This window comes from Kogia breviceps, chromosome 10 (assembly GCF_026419965.1).
Source record: "Kogia breviceps isolate mKogBre1 chromosome 10, mKogBre1 haplotype 1, whole genome shotgun sequence".
NCBI classification, from domain to species: domain Eukaryota; kingdom Metazoa; phylum Chordata; class Mammalia; order Artiodactyla; family Physeteridae; genus Kogia; species Kogia breviceps.
Genome location: NC_081319.1, coordinates 17,621,749 through 17,641,001, shown reverse-complemented (window position 1 = coordinate 17,641,001; position 19,253 = coordinate 17,621,749). Strand labels below are relative to the sequence as shown.

General features: G+C 44.4%; 1 protein-coding gene across 7 annotated transcripts in view; it reads right to left on the bottom strand.

The window, feature by feature from the left end:
- Positions 1-19,253, bottom strand: part of PDZRN3 (PDZ domain containing ring finger 3) — a 243,794-nt gene that overhangs the window by 5,841 nt on the left and 218,700 nt on the right. For all 7 annotated transcript variants that reach the window (XM_059078057.2, XM_067043608.1, XM_067043612.1 and 4 more), the window contains 3 exons: positions 18,557-18,644; positions 2,495-2,593; positions 1,280-1,342 (listed from right to left, as the gene is read on the bottom strand). In XM_059078057.2, the coding sequence (XP_058934040.1) occupies positions 1,280-1,342; positions 2,495-2,593; positions 18,557-18,644 (250 nt within the window). The remainder of the gene's footprint in view (positions 1-1,279; positions 1,343-2,494; positions 2,594-18,556; positions 18,645-19,253) is intronic.

Sequence of the window (19,253 nt, the reverse complement as noted above, 5' to 3'; positions counted from 1 at the left end):
TCTACCCATGAACCAAAGCCTCTCAATTTCTGTGAGATTAAAAAAGACGGTAATAGAATTACCATATGATCCAGCAGTGCCCCTCCTGGGCATATATCCAGACAAAACTATAATTAACTCCAAAAGACACAACGCACCCCAGCGTTCACTGTAGCACTGTTTGCTACAACAGCCAAGACATGGAAGCAACCTAAACATCCATCGACAGAAGCATGGATAAAGAAGGTGTGGTACGTACAGACAATGGAATATTACTCAGCCATCAAAAAGAACGAATGAGACAATGCCTTTTCCAGCAACGTGGATGCAACTAGAGATTATCATACTAAGTGAAGGAAGGCAAAAAGAGAAAGACAACTATCATAAGATAGCGCCCATACGTGGAACCTACAATATGACACAAATAAACCTATTTATGAAGCAGAAACAGACTCACGGACACAGAGGACAGACTGGTGGTTGCCAAGGGGGACGAGGGTGGGAGGGGGTTGGATTGGGAGTCTGGGATTAGCAGAGGCAAGCTGGTCTATGTAGAGAATGGATAAACAACAAGGTCCTACACTGTGTGTGGCCCAGGGAACTATAGCCAATCTCCTGTGATTAAACCGTAATGGAAAAGAATAGAATGTATACACCTGTATAACCGAGTCACTTTACTGTACAGCTGTAACTAACACAACATTGTAAATCAACTGTACTTCAATAAAAACTGTTACTGGTTAAAAAAATAATTAAAGCTTAAATTAACACAATGAAAGGGAAAAAAAAAAAGACTGGCCTCATCTTGACTCCAAAGAGCAACAGGTATCCTTTACAGATAAAGAAAGTACTCTTAAAAGCTGTGGCGTAGACTAGTCAAATGCTGAGTCATGGAGTTTAAAAGACAGCTCAAACTGGAAATGTTCGGTCCAAAATTAATCCTTCAGAGAAAGCTCAAAGGAGCATGATTTTGCTTCACAAGAACCGTGGGCCTGATTTGGCCCACTAGTACCCAAAGGGAAGGGAAAGGCAAGGAGAGGAGCTGGCTCAGGTGCTGTGAAGCGCCGGGGCAGCTTTCGGCTTGAGGTGGGGCATGCGTCCTCTCTGCAGTTTGTCTCACGCTTCACCACACCCCGTTGCCAGGTATTTTCCATAGCTTGTACTTCAGCCATTACCTTCTCTGGCCTCACCACACACCTGATATTTGCGACCCCCTGTTTGTTAACTCCTGCGTGTCCACCCCAAAGCTCTTAGGAGAACCACTCTGCTCTTTAGTGATCAACAGAGGAAGCTGACCTACCTGGATGATGCGGTCTCCTTCCCGGATGCGCCCATCCTTGGCCGCGATGCTGTTCGGGTCGATCTGAAACACACAGCAGACACCTCAGCCCTGAGTGGGGAACTGAAACACGCACGAAAATAAACAGCAGCCCTTTCCAAAGTCTGCCTCTAACACACAGTCGTGCTCGCCCCTCTGTTTTCGTTTTGCACCGAAATAAACAAGACTTAGGGTCATGTAGAGGGAGACGGACAGGGACTGATCTGTTTCCAAGCCCTTTCCAGGCTGTGTTCCGGGATCCTTGCACGGCAACCCTGGTGACCTGAGGGGGTGGAGAGGCGCAGCTGACTCCCGTTCCATGCACAGGAATGAAAATCAAAAGTGTGCTGCCGAACAGGTTCAAGGGGACCCGTCATCATGTGGGCCAGCAGCCAGAGCTTAATTATCTTACCAAATGTGTATATTAAATTTTGGAAAGTAACTTTAAAAATGAAATATAATTGAGACAAGTGGGATTGAGTTTGGGAGAGACAGCCCCGAAATGCCCTAATGATGGGCCAACTGAAGCTTGGTGGGTGAAGTGTACCCAAAGGGATAATTATTAAGCCTAGCAGACACATCCCTCGACTCATCCCAAGGGGATGGATTTCATTTCCTGACAAAAGGGGGTTTCTGTGCTTGCAAAGAGGGCAGTGCGTGGTAAAGGTATCCGTCCTGAAATCAGTTGCTTTGCATTGTCTTCTCTGGGAAGATCAAGATAGCTTCCGTCTATGTACTTGGAAGTTGCACCGAACTTACGTGAATTCAACTATACACACTGCACCAAAAGAAAAGAAAAAAGAGAAACAGACACAGAAATACTTTAAAAAGTGTAAGGGATGCCCTCCCCCATCCCATTCAATGAACACGAGAAGGGAAATGTGAATCTGCTCTTCCCTCGGGGTTGAACACACAAAGCCATGTAAACGGCTCCATTTTACGGGCGATTTGCAGGCTTCTGAAGGGTAGTTTTGTCTGCTGTGCCGACATCAGAACTTAACCCCTATGTAAAGATGGAACTCCATGGAGCGTGATAAAGGGGACAAAGAAATCTGTCTGCGTCTTTCCGAAGACATCTCAGTGAGCCAGAGTTAAGGTGGGTTAACACATAAAAGGCAAAAAAAACCCCAAAACAAAACACAAAACACCAACTCTCTTGCTCTTGCTATGATAGTTATAAAAAATCAGCACCGATACCTCGCTTATATAAATTCCAATGTCATCTTCATCGTCCGTCCGGTAGCATACTGTGAGGCCCAGCTTGTCCTGGCTGTTCATTCTGTAGAGATCCACTTCCTAGACAAAGAAAGGGCATTCCCTGTGAGACCCCGGCAGGCACTGAGGGCTGGGAGGACGTCGAATGCTTTAAAAAAACATTTTGTTTAAATGATGAACTGGATTTCTTTGCATTGGACGTGGGCAGAGCGGTTAACTTACTAAACAAAAAGGTGATTACGGGCATGGGATCAATGCCCAGGGCATTTCTGACCTTTCAGTCAACATCAAGTCATTTTGAAAATAGTTATTGATCCCCCCCAAAGAAAAATTACCCATATTTCACTCAGCGTCAAGACTTCTGGGGTGGGGCTTTTAAAAAGCATTCTTTCAACATCTGCCACAAACAAGAATATTTCCAAACCCCAAAGCATCCAGCCATTTCAGTACAAATGTCTCCAATGTGTTTCGTGAGATTACTTCCCGTTGTGTTCTGTTAATAGGCACGGTAACAGAACTTGCAAACAGACCACACATAAATTGATCCAAGGAAGGAGGGTAACGTGATAGCGTGCAATTAATGCTTTCCCCAACAGCTGTGATATTTACAGTCAAGAAATTCGTTTCCGCCGCTATTACAGCAAATTAAGTAAGACAAAAGCAAAGCGAGCCCAAACGCGAGACACAAGGGCCCAGGGAACGCCACTGTATTTGCCAATTAACCTGCGCTTCGGAATGAAGTCAGAACTTTGAAAATTCTTGGACCCTTGGAGGAAGTGGCATGGTTCTCTGAAAGCGTTCACGGGCCAAGTCTCCCTTTCCACCCATCCTGCCAATCACCCACACGAGACGCGGCAGCACGAAGGGCCAAGGGCTGCCTGATGATAAGTTCTCAGGCAGAGGCCCCGGTCTGGTGTTTACTGTCAGCTGCCTGCCAACCAGCAGGAGCTCTGAGATGGGGTCCGTCTCTGGAAATACCTCCTCTCTCCTGGCTCTTCTTGGTGAGGGCACAGTTGTTTTTGTGGTCAAAGCTCAACACAGTTACATAGCAGATACTTACGGAACCCTCCCCTGGGTGCCCAATACCATGGATACTTTCGAGACAGAAGAACAGGAGGTGCAAAGGCCCTGGGGCCAGGAGGGCCCAGGAAGACAGAGGCGGGCTGAGCATAGCCAGGCAGTGGGGCCAACGGGCCAGAGTCGGGGAGCTCGGATTTGATTTCAGCATCACGGGAAGCCTTGGGAAACGTTTAAAGTGAAGACTGCCATGATCTGCTCGATATTTTCAGCAGGCTTTCCGGCTGATGTGTAGAGCACAGTGTGGTGCTGAAGAGCTGAGGCTCGGAAGACAGGCAGGCTTGTGTGCAGATTCCCACTCTAGCTCTTTCTAGCAGCTTTCATCACGGGCTTTCACGGGCTTGTTCCTATATCTAAGCCTGCTTCCTCACTAGCGCATGTCACCCTGCCACTTGGACAGGGTGAAGAGTCACTGAGACGAGACTGCCGAGCTCTCAGCACAGTGACTGGCCCAGAGACAGTGCACAGAAAACCGCAGTACAATACGTGCAGGCAGCTTCTTGCCTGAAGTCACAGCCGTTGTTTGCAGCCGAGTGCGTGTATCTCTCATGCCCCCCAATAAGATAATTTTATTTTCTGAATACTGACATGTTAATGAATTCAATGACTTCCTCATTATAGCTTTAGCAACCTGGCACGTTTCCCTTAAATGAAGTCCCATTAATTTCTGATAATTTAGTTGAGTTGGATGGAAATTTCTTTTCTCGTGCTTTGAGAAAAAGACTAAGCTATCTAAGAGGTAGCACGAGTTTAACCACGAGGGCACGTTCTTTCCAGGTACTTTGGAATCACCCATTTGCATACCGCAAATATACTAGGCCCACATCATCCTCATGTTTCAAACGCATGCCCAAGTCTCTGTCTCGGGTTACACTTCATCTGGGTACAGGCAAAAGGGAAGACCTTCTCCGTTTCAGCGCTTCCTAAGAGGCAGTGTAAATCCGTGGAATTTCCTGATTACTCGTTTGGCTCCAGATGCACCACTGCAGCCCCACTGCTGCCACAGAGCCCTGGCTTCAAGGGGGAAGCCAGCTGGTTCTGGAACAAGTTCACGTGCAACCAAAGCAGAGAGAAGGGTAACTGGAGAGGCTGTAAGAAGAAAACTTAGAAAGATGATAAACATTGTGATATGACTTTTCCCAGAATAAAAATGAGAATACAGGTTATAGTTTGCAATGAATGATCGGCCACCAAGGTGAACAGCTCTTAAGAAAGGTCAAAAGATCCCAGAGCTCCACTGGGCTTCATTCTACTATGACTCAAAGTTTGCCTCAAGGTCACGGCGAGGTAGGTGCAGAAAATGAGGGCAGTGTTTAGAAATTTTATAGCACTTAGACACTGTCAAGATAGCCAAGGATAGGATTAGCAGACTTGTCTCACTGACCACGGCGTTCAAGACTGCGTCAGGTACTATTGAGCTGAAGTGGCAAGGGGTGAGCTACGGAGTCACTCATGGTAGAATCACGTACTGGTCAGTGACATGGGAAAAATTAAACCAACCGGCTAACCTGGTCCCCCCGGTCTTTCACCGCCGAGAGTCTGAGAAGCATGACTCTGTAATACACATGTAGAATTGAGGGCTCCATTTAAAAACTTGGGAAAGTGAAAGGTCTGGAGCTGATGTCCCGGGAAAAAACCAGCATGACGTACTAGGAGTATCCAAGTAGGAAAAAGGAAGACTCATAAGGAATGTGACAGGTGAAGGTCTGACGCGTAAAAAAAGATTTCATGCGTTTGGCCTAGTCCCCCAAATGTGTGCAGTCTGCTATCTACAATCAGTATGATTTTGATCAAAACCTACCTTGAAAAGCATTCCTACTCTATTTCGTGTCAATATTTTGAGTGACAGAAATTTGAAGAACTGCTATAACAAGAGGCAACTTTCTTAGAACAGAACAGCAGGCTGGCATGGAAGATATCCTAAAACATTTGTTGCTGTAAAGTATTTTCACCTGAATCACTGATAATTAATCAAGAACAGTATCTTACGCTCTTCCTTACTTAAACCCTTTTTATCTGCTGCCATTAGTGCCATATGTGGTTTGAAAATTAGTCATAGGTTCCCCATAAATGCCGTTTGGACTTATGTTACATACAACACATGTTGGTGAAACATGACATTTTTGCCTGGTAGAGAAGAGGTTCTGATTACCAGGTCTGTTTATACCAGGTCACTGATACTCTGAAAACAACGCTTCCTCATTATAGCAGAAGGATACACAGCCCAGCACTGCACTGAGCCTTTAAATCCCACTGCAAATTTTCCCAGGACAGGCTGTCATGGGGACACTCACATTCTCACTTGGGATGGACTTGAGTTAAAAACGGCAAAGGCCAATTTGCATCCTTGCTGTGGAGGAGAAGCCCAGGCCTGGCTGCGGCCTGAGGCATATGCTGTGTGTCAGGGCAGTGCATGGGAGGAACCAACTCCAATCTGAAACGCTCGCCTGAGGATGTTCAAGCCCCACGCCCCACCCCAATTCCAGCTGGCTGCGAAGCACAACTTGAGCACTTGATCCTTTAAACCACACTCAAGAAGGGGAGCGCAATTCTACTTTAAGGGCAGTCCTCTAGGAGCCTCTTTCTAACTTGGAAATAATGGTCTGGTTCTAAAAAGGATGTGTGGTACTGGGTAAACAGATGCTGGTAAAGCACACTGTCAGTAATAATAAAGCACAGGGGAACTTCCCTGGTGGCACAGTGGTTAAGAATCCGCCTGCCAATGCAGAGGACACGGGTTCAAGCCCAGGTCTGGGAAGATCCCACATGCCGCGGAGCAACTAAGCCCGTGCGCCACAACGACTGAGCCTGCACTCTAGAGCCTGCACTCTGAGCCACAACCACTGAAGCCCACACTCCTAGAGCCCGTGCTCCACAACGAGAAGCCACCGCAATGAGAAGCCCACGCACCGCAATGAAGAGTAGCCTCTGTGCACGGCAACTAGAGAAAGCCCGTGTGCAGCAACAAAGACCCAACGCAGCCAAAAGTAAATAAATAAATTTATAAAACAAACAAACAAAGCACAGGGTATTATTCTGGGGTTTACTCTAGGTATGTACTTGACAATGATGTTAAGATAGCATGGGCTATAATATTTCCTTGTGTTATCTGGATCTTCTTGGGAACTCTAAAGAGAAGTTGGAAAAGTGTCACAAGCCACACGAGGACAGAGACAAGACAGTGGAGTAGAAGGATGTGAGCTCACCGCTTCTTACGAAGACATCCGAATCACAACTAACTGCTCAACAACCATGGACGAAAAAACCCCTGGAAGCTACCACAGAAAGATATACTACATCCAAAGACAAAGAAGCCACAACAAGATGGTAGGAGGGGGTGGAACTGCCATAAAATCAAATCCCATACCCACTGGGGGGGCGGTGGGGGGGGGCGACTCACAAGCTGGAACATAATTACACCACAGAAGTTCTCCCACAGGAGTGAAAATTCTGAGTCCTACGTCAGGCTCCTCAGCCAGGGGGTCTGGTTAGAAGAGGAAGGAGCCCTCAGAGAGTCTGGCTTTGAAGGCCAGCAGGGTTTGATTGCAGGAATTCCACAGGACAGTAGGACAGAAACTCCACTCTTGGAGGGCACACACAGGGTCCTGTGCATACTGGGAGCCAGGGAAAAAAGCAGTGACTTCATAAGACTCTGGGCAAGACCTACCTGCTAGTATTGGAGGGTCTCCTGCAGAGATGGGCATTGGCTGTGGCTCATTGAGGGTACAAAGACACTGGCGGCAGCACTTCTGAGGAGTACTCGTTGCCATGAGCCCTCCTGGAGGCTGCCATGTTCTTAGCAAGTCCTGGCCCCACCCAACAGCCTGCAGGCTCCAGTGCTGGGATGCCTCAGGCTAAACAACCAGCAGGGCAGGAACACAGCTCCACCCCTCAGCAGACAGCCTGCATAAAGTCTTCTTGAGCCTACAGCCCTCTAGGCACGCCCCTTGGCATGGCCCCACTCACCCCAAGGACAAGACCCAGTTCCACCCACCAGTGGGCAGGAACCACTGCCTCCCACTGGGAAGCCTGCACAAGCCTCTCAGACAGCCTCCTCCTCCAGGGGGCTTACAGCAGAAGCAAGAAAAACTACAACCCTGAAGTCTGGAATGGAAACCGCAATCATAGAAAGTTAGACAAAATGAGATGGCAGAGGAATATGTCCCATATGAAGGAACAAGATAAACCCCCCGAAGAACAACGAAGTGAAGTGGAGATAAGCAATCTACCCAAAGAAGAATTTAGAGTAATGATAGTACAGATGATCCAAGATATCAGAAAAAGAATGGAGGCACAGATCAAGAAGATGCAAGACATGTTTAACAAAGACCTTGAAGAACTAAAGAACAAACAAACCGAGATGAACAATACAGTAACTGAAATGAAAAATACACTAGAAGGAACAAATAGCAGAATAACTGATGCAGAAGAACAGATAGGTGAACTGGAAGACAGAATGATGGAAATCACTGCCATGGAATAGAAGAAAGAAAAAAAATGAAAAGAAATGAAGACAGTCTCAGAGACCTCTGGGACAACACTGAACACACCAACATTCACTTTACAGGGGTCCCGGAAGGAGGAGAGAGAGAGAAAGGACCTGAGGAAATACTGGAAGCATTAGTAGCTGAAAACTTCCCTAAAATGGGAAAGGAAATAGTCACCCAAGTCCAGGAAGTGCATAGAATCCCAGGCAGCATAAACCCAGGAAGGAAACACACGGAGACACACAGCAATCAAACTGACAAAAATTAAAGACATAGAAAAAGATACTAAAAGCAACAATGGAAAAGCAACAACACACAAGGGGATTCCCATAAGCTTAGCAGCTGATTTCTCAGCAGAAATTCTGCAGGCCAGAAAGGAGTGGCACAATATATTTAAATTGACGAAAGGGAAGACCCGACAACCAAGAATACTCTACCCATCAAGGCTCTCATTCAGATTTGATGGAGAAATCAAAAGCTTTACAGACAAGCAAAAGCTAAGAGAATTCAGCACCACCAGACCAGCTTTGCAACAAATGCTAAAGCAACTTCTCTCGGTAGAAAAGAAAAGGCCACAACTAGAAATAAGAAAATTATGAATAGAAAAGCTCTTCATTAAAGGCAAACATACAGTAGAGGTAGGAAATCATACACACACAAATATGATATCAAAACCAGCAATGCTGAGAAGAGGAGAGCACAAATGCAGGAGATTGAAAATGCATTTGAAATTCAAAGACCAGCAATGTAAAGCAATCCTGTATATATATGTATATATATATATATATATATATATATATATATATATATATATACACATACATACATACACACACACTGCTGTATCAAAACCTCATGGAAATCGCAAACTGAAAATCTACAATAGATACACACACACAAAAGACAAAGGAATCCAAACACAACACTAACGTTAGTCATCCAATCACACGAGAACAAAAGAGGAAGGGAAGAAAAAAGACCCACAAAAACAAATCCAAAACAGTTAACAAAATGGCAATAGGAACATATGTATCGATAAATACTTTAAACTTAAATGGATTAAATGCTCCAACCAAAAGACACAGGCTCACTGAATGGATATAAAAACAAGACCTGTATATATGCTATCTACAAGAGACCCACTTCAGATCTAGGCACATGTACGGACTGAAAGTGAGGGGATGCTAAAAGGTATTCCATGCAAATGGAAATCCAAAGAAAGCTGGAGTAGCAATACTCGTATCAGACAAAATGGTCTTTATTTTAAAGACCGTTACAAGAGACAAAGAAGGACACGACACAGTGATCACGGGATCAATCCAAAAAGAAGATACAACAGTCGTTAACTATATATATACACCCAACATAGGAGCACCTCAAAATACAAGGGAAATACTAACAGCTATAAAAGGAGAAATCGAAAGTAACACAATCATAGCAGGGGACTTTAACACCCCAGTTTCAACAATGGACAGATCATCCAGACAGAAAATCAATAAGGAAACAAAGGCCTTACATGACGCATTGGACCAGGTGGACTTAACTGATATTTACAGAGCATTCCATCCAAAAGCAGCAGAATGCACATTCTTCACAAGTGCCCACGGAACATTCTCCAGGACTGATCACATGCTGGGCCAACAAAGCGATCCTCAGTAAATTTAAGAAAACTGAAATCACATCGAGCGTCTTTTCCAATGACAACACTATGAGACTAGAAATCAACTACAAGAAAAAAAACTGTAAAACACTCAAACACGTGGAGGCTAAACAACAATATGCTACTACACAACCACTGGATCCCTGAAGAGATCAAAGAGGAAATCAAAAAATACCTGGAGACAAATGACAATGAAAGCACAATGATCCAAAACCTATGGAACGCAGAAAAAGCAATTCCGAGGGTGTGCTTTATAGCAATCCAATCTCCCCTCAGCAAACAAGAAGAATCTCAAATAAACAACCTAACCTTACACCTAAAGCAACTAGAGAAAGAAGAACAAACAGAACCCAAGGTTCGTAGAAGGAAAGATATCATAAAGATCAGAGCAGAAATAAATGAAATAGAGATGAAGAAAACAATAGCAAAGATCAATGAAACTAAAAGCCGGTTCTTTGAAAAGACAAACAAAAGAGATAAACTTCTAGCTAGACTCATCAAGAAAAAGAAACAGAGGGCTCAGATCAATAAAATTAGAAATGAAACAGAAGTTACAACTGACACCCACCACAGAAATACAAAGGATCATAAGAGACTGCTACAAGCAACCATATGCCAATAAAATGGACAACTTGGAAAAAATGGACAAATTCTTAGAAAGCCACAACCTTCTAAGACTGAATTAGGAAGAAATGGAAAATATGAACAGACCAATCACAAGCACTGAAATTGAAACTGTGATTAAAAATCTTCCAACAGACAGAAGTCCAGGACCAGATGGCTTCACAGGCAAAGTCTCTCAAACATTTAGAGAAGACTTAACACCTACCCTTCTGAAACTGTTCCAAAAACGTGCAGAGGAAGGAACACTCTCAAACCCACTCTATGAGGCTACCATCACCCTGATACCCAAACCAGACAAAGATACCACAAAAAATAAAATTACAGGCCAATATCACAGATGAACCCAGGTGCAAAAATCCTCAACAAAATATTAGCAATCCCAATCCACCAATACATTAAAAGGATCATACACCACGTGCAAGTGGGATTTATCCCAGGGATGCCAGGATTCTTCAATATCCACAAATCAATCAGTGTGATACACCACATCAACAAACTGAAGAATATAAACCACATGATCATTTCAAGCAATGCAGAAGAAGCTTTTGACAAAGTTCAACACCCACTTATGCTAAAAACTCTCCAGAAAGTGGGCACAGAGGGAACCTACCTCAACATAATAAAGGCCGTATATGACAAACCCACAGCAAACATCATTCTCAGTGGTGAAAAACTGAAAGCATTTCCTCTAAGATCAGGAATGAGACAAGGATGTCCACTCTCACCACTTTTGTTCAGCATAGTTTTGGAAGTCCTAGCCGTGGAAGTCAGAGAGGAAAAAGAAATAAAAGGAATCCAAATTGGAAAAGAAGAAGTAAAACTGACACTGTTGGCAGATGACATGATACTATACATACAAAATCCTAAAGTTGCCACCAGAAAACCACTAGAGCTCATCAATGAATTTGGTAAAGTTGCAGAATACAAAATTAACCCACAAACAACGAAAGATCAGAGAGTAATTAAAGAAACAATCCCATTTACCATCACATCAAAAAGAATAAACTACCTAGGAAGAAACCTACCTAAGGAGGCAAAAGACCTGTGCACTCAAAACGATGTCTCTGGTGAAAGAAATCGAAGATGACACACAGATGGAAAGATATAGCATGTTCTTGGACTGGAAGAATCAATATTGTGAAAATGACTAACCACCCAAGGCAATCTACAGATTCAGTGCAATCCCTATCGAACAACCAATGGCACTTTTCACAGAACTAGAACAAAAAATCCTAAAATTTGTATGGAGATGCAAAAGACCCTGAATAGCCGAAGCAATCTTGAGAAAGAAAACTGGAGCTGGAGGAATCAGGCTCCCTGACTTCACACTATACTTCAAAGCTACAGTCATCAAAACAGGATGGTACTGGCACAAAACCAGAAATCTAGATCAATGGAACAGGATAGAAAGCCCAGAGATAAACCCTCACACCTATGGTCAATAAATCTACGACAAAGGAGGCAAGACTATACACTGGAGAAAAGACAATCTCTTCAATAAATGGTGCTGGTAAAACTGGACAGCTACATGTGAAAGAATAAAATTAGAACACTCTCCAACACCATACTCAAAAATAAACTCAAAATGGATTAAAGACGTAAATGTAAGGCCAGATACTATAAACTCTTAGAGGAAAACATAGGCAGAACACTCTTTGCCATAAATCGCAGCAAGATCTTTTTTTGATCTGTCTCCTAGAGTAATGGAAATAAAAACAGAAATAAACAAATGGGACCTAAATAAACTCAGAAACTTCTGCACATCAAAGGAAACTGTAAACAAAACAAAAAGACAACCCACAGAATGGGAAAAACTATTTGCAAACGATGCAACTGATAAGGCGTTACTCTCCAAAATTTACAAACAGCTCACGTGACTCAATATCAAAAAAACAAGCAACTGAATCAAAAAATGGGCAGAAGACCTAAATAGACGTTTCTCCAAAGGAGACATACAGATGGCCAAGAGGCACATGAAAAGATGCTCAACATCACTAATTAGAGAAATGCAATCAAAACTCCAATGAGATATTACCTCACACCAGTCAGAATGGCCATCATCAAAAAGCCTACGAGCAATAAATGCTGCAGAGGGTGTGGAGAAAAGGGAACCCTCCTACACTGTTGGTGGGAATGTAAATTGGTGCAGCCACAGCCACTATGGAGAACAGTATGGAGGTTCCTTAAAAAACTAAAAATTGAGCTACCGTATGATCCAGCCATCCTACTCCTGGGCATATATCCGGAGAATAACAGGGTTCGAAAAGATCCATGCACCCCAGTGTTCACTGCAGGGCTGTTTACAATACCTAAGACATGGAAGCAACCTAAATATCCATTGACAGATGAATGGATAAAGAAGGTGCAGTACATATATACAATGGAATATTACTCAGCCATTAAAAAGAATGAAATAATGCCATTTGCAGCAACATGGATGGACCTGGAGATAATCATACTAAGTGATGTAAGTCAAACGGAGAAAGACAAACATCATATGATATTGCTGATACACAGAATCTAAACAGAGTGATATAAATGAACTTATTTACAAAACAGAAACCGCCTCACAGATTTAGAGAATGAACTTACGGTTACCGGGGGAAGAGGTGCAGGGGAGGGATACAGTGGGAGTCTGGGATTGACACGTACCCACTGCTATATTTAAAATAGATAACCAACAAGGAGCTACTGTACAACACAGAGAACTTGGCTCAGTATTCTGTAATTACCTAAATGGGAAAAGAATTTGAAAAAGGATAGACACACGTACCTGTATAACTGAATCCCTTTGCTGTGTCTACCTGAAACTAATACTACATTGTTCATCAACTGTACTCTAATGTAAAATAAAACTTTTTTGAAAAATTTAAAAGAAGATTTTTTTTTTTTTTTTTTTTTTGCGGTATGCTATGCGGGCCTCTCACTGTTGTGGCCTCTCCCATTGCGGAGCACAGGCTCCGGACGCGCAGGCCTGGCGGCCATGGCTCACGGGCTTAGTTGCTCCGCGGCATGTGGGATCTTCCCGGACCAGGGCACGAATCCGTGTCTCCTGCATCGGCAGGCGGATTCTCAACCACTGCGCCACCAGGGAAGCCCAAAAGAAGATTTTAAGGTAGAAAAAATTAAATTCAGAGAAGTGCAAAGAAGGGAATGATCATTTACATTCTTATCACCCAGAATTAAACATGGTTAATCTCTTGACAGGGAAAAAACAAAACAAAACACCAAACCAGAACAAAACAAAACAAAAAGAACACCAAAAAGACCGCACTATGACTTAGTTGTGGTCACGCCATTTCCAGGGGATGGATGCACATCATAGAGAAGAGCCTGGTTGCTAATAGTTAAGCAAAGAGTGAACCATAAGAGGTTTTCAGAAGCTCTGGAAATACAACACTGTAAGAGCCGATACCGTCTTGGGATCTGTATAGATTTAGGTTTTACCTTGGCTGCTCATAAAGAAGATTAATTACAGTAACGCAGTAGTAGTTGAATTGTGCACTAAAAGCGGCGTCTTGCCTTATATACCGTGCATGGTAGGTGCTCAATAAAACTGAATTAGCTTGAGATTCCAAGGCAGACTACAGATCCAAATGAAAAATAAACTTGGCTCTGCCATTAGCAAGCCAGGCTGCCCTAGGAAAGTCACTTCACTTCTTTGAAACTTCTCGGCTCTTCTACCATCTTCTCCCCAGAGACGATATCTTGGGGTTCAGTGGAAACTGCCGTTCCTCCAACTTATTGAGTGGTTAGTCAATTCTCAACATTTCATTCTCACTCCAAGCTAGAGGTAGAGCCGTACACAATTGAGTACATGATGGAAAGCATAGAGGGCATCAATACATATCTGTCTGTGATGATGGAGATAAGATGGCAAAGAAGACCATTAATCAAACTCATATGAATAATGTATTACCATTATCTGGATTACACCTCCCCCACCACTGGTGTCCTGTTGCTTACCGGTCTAGATGGACGGCTGGATAAAAATGAACAGCTAAGCCTGACATTTTAGATGAAATTGAAACGATAGCTCAATTGAGTAAAGTACAGGGGCCACTCCACCTCGCTTGATTCAAGCTTTCTGTTTCAACGACAGCCACTTTAATCAGAGGGCGTCCCAGAGACTAATTTTGATGGCTTCTGCACCTCTAGGAAGACTGGTTACTGAAGCATAACGCTAAGACCTTATCGATCCAGAACTGCTTGTGCATATTTCTTGAAATCATCTTCACACTTTCTCTATCTGTGCCTGGCACTGTCGGGGACATAGAGATGTCTCTAGAAAGACTGCACGTGCCTTCAAGGTCCTGCAATGTGAGACTGGGTCACAAGGCATTTATTCCTTTAATCGACAGATGTTTCTTGGGTGCCTACCCTCTCTGCCAGGCACTGTCTAAGCACGAGGAGTCTAAGTAGGAAATGGCCCTACTGGGGGAGGGGTGCTTTAGCCAGAGCGGTACGGAAGCTCCCCTGGAGATGAGCCACACTGAGCCGGGCCAGGATCTGGGGGGATAAAATAAGAGCAGGGGGCAGGTTCTGACTGCAGGTGGCAGGAGAAGAATGGTCAAGTGCTGATGAAATTGGGAGGGTGGTGAGGAAGCTGACTCAGTGAGGGTAGGGCCGACCAGGGAAGGTTCCCCGGAGGAGCCCTGGTGCTGTGCCTTGAAGGCTAAAGAAAAGGGCACACAGGTTGGCGGGGACAGCCTGCATTACCTCCAGGACGGTCTCGCTTCCCTTGAGATCTTATGACATTACACTGTGCAACCGGCTTTGGAGATCATTTTAGTCTCCCTGGTGAGAGCGTAGCTTTCTTTACCTTTCTGGTTTCAAAATGACATCATCAAGACACAGCATAGGTGAGGGCAGCTTCGCAGCCCGGCTAGGATGCTACTGATGAATCAACTGGGAAATCAAAACAGTAGACTAAGGAAAAAGAAAAGCCTTCTTCAGGCGTCTATTTTTCCATCTTAATTACCTACCGGAAGACCCAGAGCAGGTGTTCAGTACCTGAAAATTTACGGGTAATTATTTGGCGGCTCAACCCTTGGGTATACTGGGGTGTAATCCTTTTAATGCTAAGCAGTTTCACAGTAACAGGGATTTGACACTTACCTAAATATGATCATTTTGTGTGCTTTAAAAGAGAGAACATCTGTTTTTCTCTGTGCATTTGCTTCCATAATATCCCCAAACACTCACATATTTTCCTCCTATATAAAATCCATGGAACGGGTTATTTTTCGGAAGGGGCGGATGTTGATCTAATTCAACTTAAGACGAGGAGCGGTGGGCTGAGGTTGGCCCCCTTGCTCACAGCAAGCCTGGGTGGGGGGACCCAACAGGCTGACGGGACGTAGCAGAGACACACTGTCGACGGCTCTCAGAAATCTCGCGAGGAAGCGGGGATGATGGTACACGCCACTCCCCCAGAACACTGGGTCTGCTTTAGGAACGCCAGCTCTTGGCCGTGCTGCTGTTCATTAACCTTCTCGAACTGACCGGGTGACCTTCCGAAGACACGCCTCAGCAACAGAGCCTTCCAGGAAGTATACACACTGTTCTCTCCCGGAGATTCCCTCCTGGTGAAGAGCCGTGGAGAGAACCTACCTGAATCTTGACCTCAGAACTTGAGACGGAGCCGCTCATCCAAAACCACCAGGTTCTCTTAGTTAACAGAAATGACCCGGTGACATCCGAGCTGCTCTAAACAAAAGTCCAAATGTAAAAAAGCAGCCTTCCTGCCTGGTATGGACTCACGGTACTTCGTGATAACTGCTCAGAGGAGCTGGAGACGGAGAATGGCCACAGTTTGGTTTTCTACATGCAAACTCATGTCTAAGCTGATGGCTGATGAACCAAAGGGCGTATGAGCTCCTGACGGGCAGGCAGGGTGATGACTTGCTGATCTTGCCTTTCTAGCACCAAAAAGGATATTCAATGTAACAGATGCTCAGGAAAAGCAGGCGAGCAGAAGTGAAAGTAAGCATGCACGTCGACTCTCTTTGTGCTTTCTATTTAACAAAAGGAAGAAGTCTGAGCAGAGTCTTGAATGTCCATGACGGGCTTAGTCATCTCTAGTCCACGGGACTGCACTCTGCCCAGATGGTGTGGCTGGTATTCAAGGCTCGGAGGCACAGCTTCACACCATAGTGAAGGAAACGCACAAAGCCTCGATCCTGTGACCCATGACGAGGGCAAACGGAAGCCTGGGCTTCTTTACCTGGGCCTGTGGCCTCCAGGTCAGGGCCCCTGGGACTTGTGCACCCAAACACCTGGGGATCTTGATGAAATGCAGATTCTGATTCTGTACGTCTCAGGGCCCAGATTCTGTATTTCCCACAATCCCCCACGTGCTGCTGTCCCAGTCTTTGCACCACACTTTGAATGACAAGGCTCTAGGGAGGCGTTTCAGAGTGGCCTCCTCCCACCAAAAGCAAGATGCTCTCAGAGAGTTCACGTGGAGAAAGGTACTTCCTTTAGGAAGAAAGCCTCAGTTTGCGCTAGTCTTACCACTTCTGTGATACTAGCCCATCTCCTCAGACAGAGAGAAAGGGATCAGGAGGTAGTGGAGAGAACGGGCCCCAGGCACCAAGCCCTGGGCAGGTACCAGCGACAAACAGCACGATCTGATAACACGGCCTCGCGTCCACTGTATCTATTGGGTGGCACCTTCTATTCACGGCAAGGTATGATGATTTTCTGACTGAGCTAGTGATACAGCATTTCCTTTAACATTTTCCTTAGTTTACAACCCAGTCAAAAAACTGGGCAGAAGACCGCAATAGACATTTCTGCAAAGAAGACAGACAGATGGCCAAGAGGCACATGAAAAGATGCTCAACATCACTAATGATTAGAGAAATGCAAATCAAAACGACAACGAGGTATCACCTCACAGCGGTTAGAATGGGCATCATCAGAAAATCTACAAACAACAAATGCTGGAGAGGGGGTGGAGAAAAGGGAACCCTCTTGCACTGTTGGTGGGAATGTAAATCGATACAGCCACTATGGAGAACAGTATGGAGGTTCCTTAAAAAACTACAAATAGAACTACCATACGACCCAGCAATCCCACTCCTGGGCATATACCCTGAGAAAACCATAATTCAAAAAGACACATGCACCCCAATGTTCATTGCAGCACTATTTACAATAGCCAGGACATGGAAGCAACCTCAATGCCCATCGACAGACGAATGGATAAAGAAGATGTAGTACATATATACAGTGGAATATTAGGCCTAAAAAGGAATGCCATTGGGTCATTTGTAGAGACGTGCATGGACCCAGAGACTGTCACACAGAGTGAAGTAAGTCAGAAAGAGAAAAACAAATATCGTATGTTAACGCATATACGTGGAATCTAGAAAAATGGTGCAGATGAACCGGTTTGCAGGGCAGAAATAGAGACACAGATGTAGAGCACAAATGTATGGACACCAAGGGGGGAAAGCAGCGGGGCGGGGGGCACGGTGGGGGTGGGGGGATGAATTGGGACATTGGGATTGACATATATACACTAATACATATGAAATAGATATCTAATAAGAACCCGCTGTATCAAAAATAAAATAAAATAAAAATTCAAGAAACAAAAAAGAAAAAAAAATTTACCTTAGTTTAAAGGAGTTGGGTTAAGTTAAAGGGAAAGAGAAAGCAAACAGTGGTTCTGGTGTATCAGGTATAACAAAACAACTGTAAGGCAGAGGGGGCCACGTGCAGCAGATATTGTGGGAGCTCAGTGACCCTCCAGATATCACATGCAAACTCTTAGAGAAAGGAGCATTTTTCCAGGGAGAGACCACAGCTTCCATCAGATTCTCAAAGGTGCTAGAAAGTAAGATGGAACTAAAGAACCCACTGCTATAAAGTTAACACAATATCAAAGATTTACAAAGTCTACATCCTACTCCAACAATCTAGCTCCTGAGGTATTTGATAGCTTTTTAAAAACCTCTGCTTTGTCACCATGGTCATCAAAAAGCAGTGTTGTCCTCTAAAGGTTATTAAATAGCTCTTCTTCTTGCAAAGCAGTGTTCCAGGAAGGCCTCGACCCACTGAACGTAGTTCTTCTAAAAGAAATCCACGAGAGGTGGACATTCCATGAGCATCCGTAATCTCATTGCATGCTGAGACTTACTAGCCTTAACAATGACGATTAAGACGAGACAAGGACGTTCTTCTTACCTCCAGCTCCAGCTCCTCCCTGTCCATCTCCTGATGGATGCCTTCAATATAGTCATTTGGATCGTAGTATTCATGGGCGGAGGGAGGCCTGAAAAAAGATGAAAGATCCTTAAGGCCCTGCTTCCAGTTCTAAGTATCTGTTCCCATCACCCCATCACAAGGCCCATGAGTGCCACAGGGGCTGTTCTCAGAGGCTGAGGTTCTTACTTAGTTCACCTCTCTCTGGTTGCATTTCCCCGCACAGGCAGGACCTCCCTCACAATATTCCCACCATCTTCTCTCAAGCCCGTTTCCTCCACAAGAAGGAGTTGAGATGCAGGTTGAGGGGGAGGGATGGAGTGGGAGATTGGGGTAAACACATGTAAGCTAGTATACGGAGAATGGATAAACAACAAGGTCCCACTCTATAGCACAGGGAACTATATATATTCAATATCCTATGATTAAACCATAATGGAAAAGAATATAAAAAAGAATGTATATATATGCATAATGAATCACTTTGCTGTGCAGAAGAAATTAACACAACATTGTAAATCAACTATACCGCAATAAAAAAAAACTTGTTTAAAAAAAAAAAAGGATGCACGGCGAGAGAGGGACTGGCTTTGTGGCTTCCAGAGATCGTTCCCTGGCCCACTAGTCACTTGAGTCAATGTGACTAATTTCTAACTCAGTCTCTAGGTGGGAGACAAAC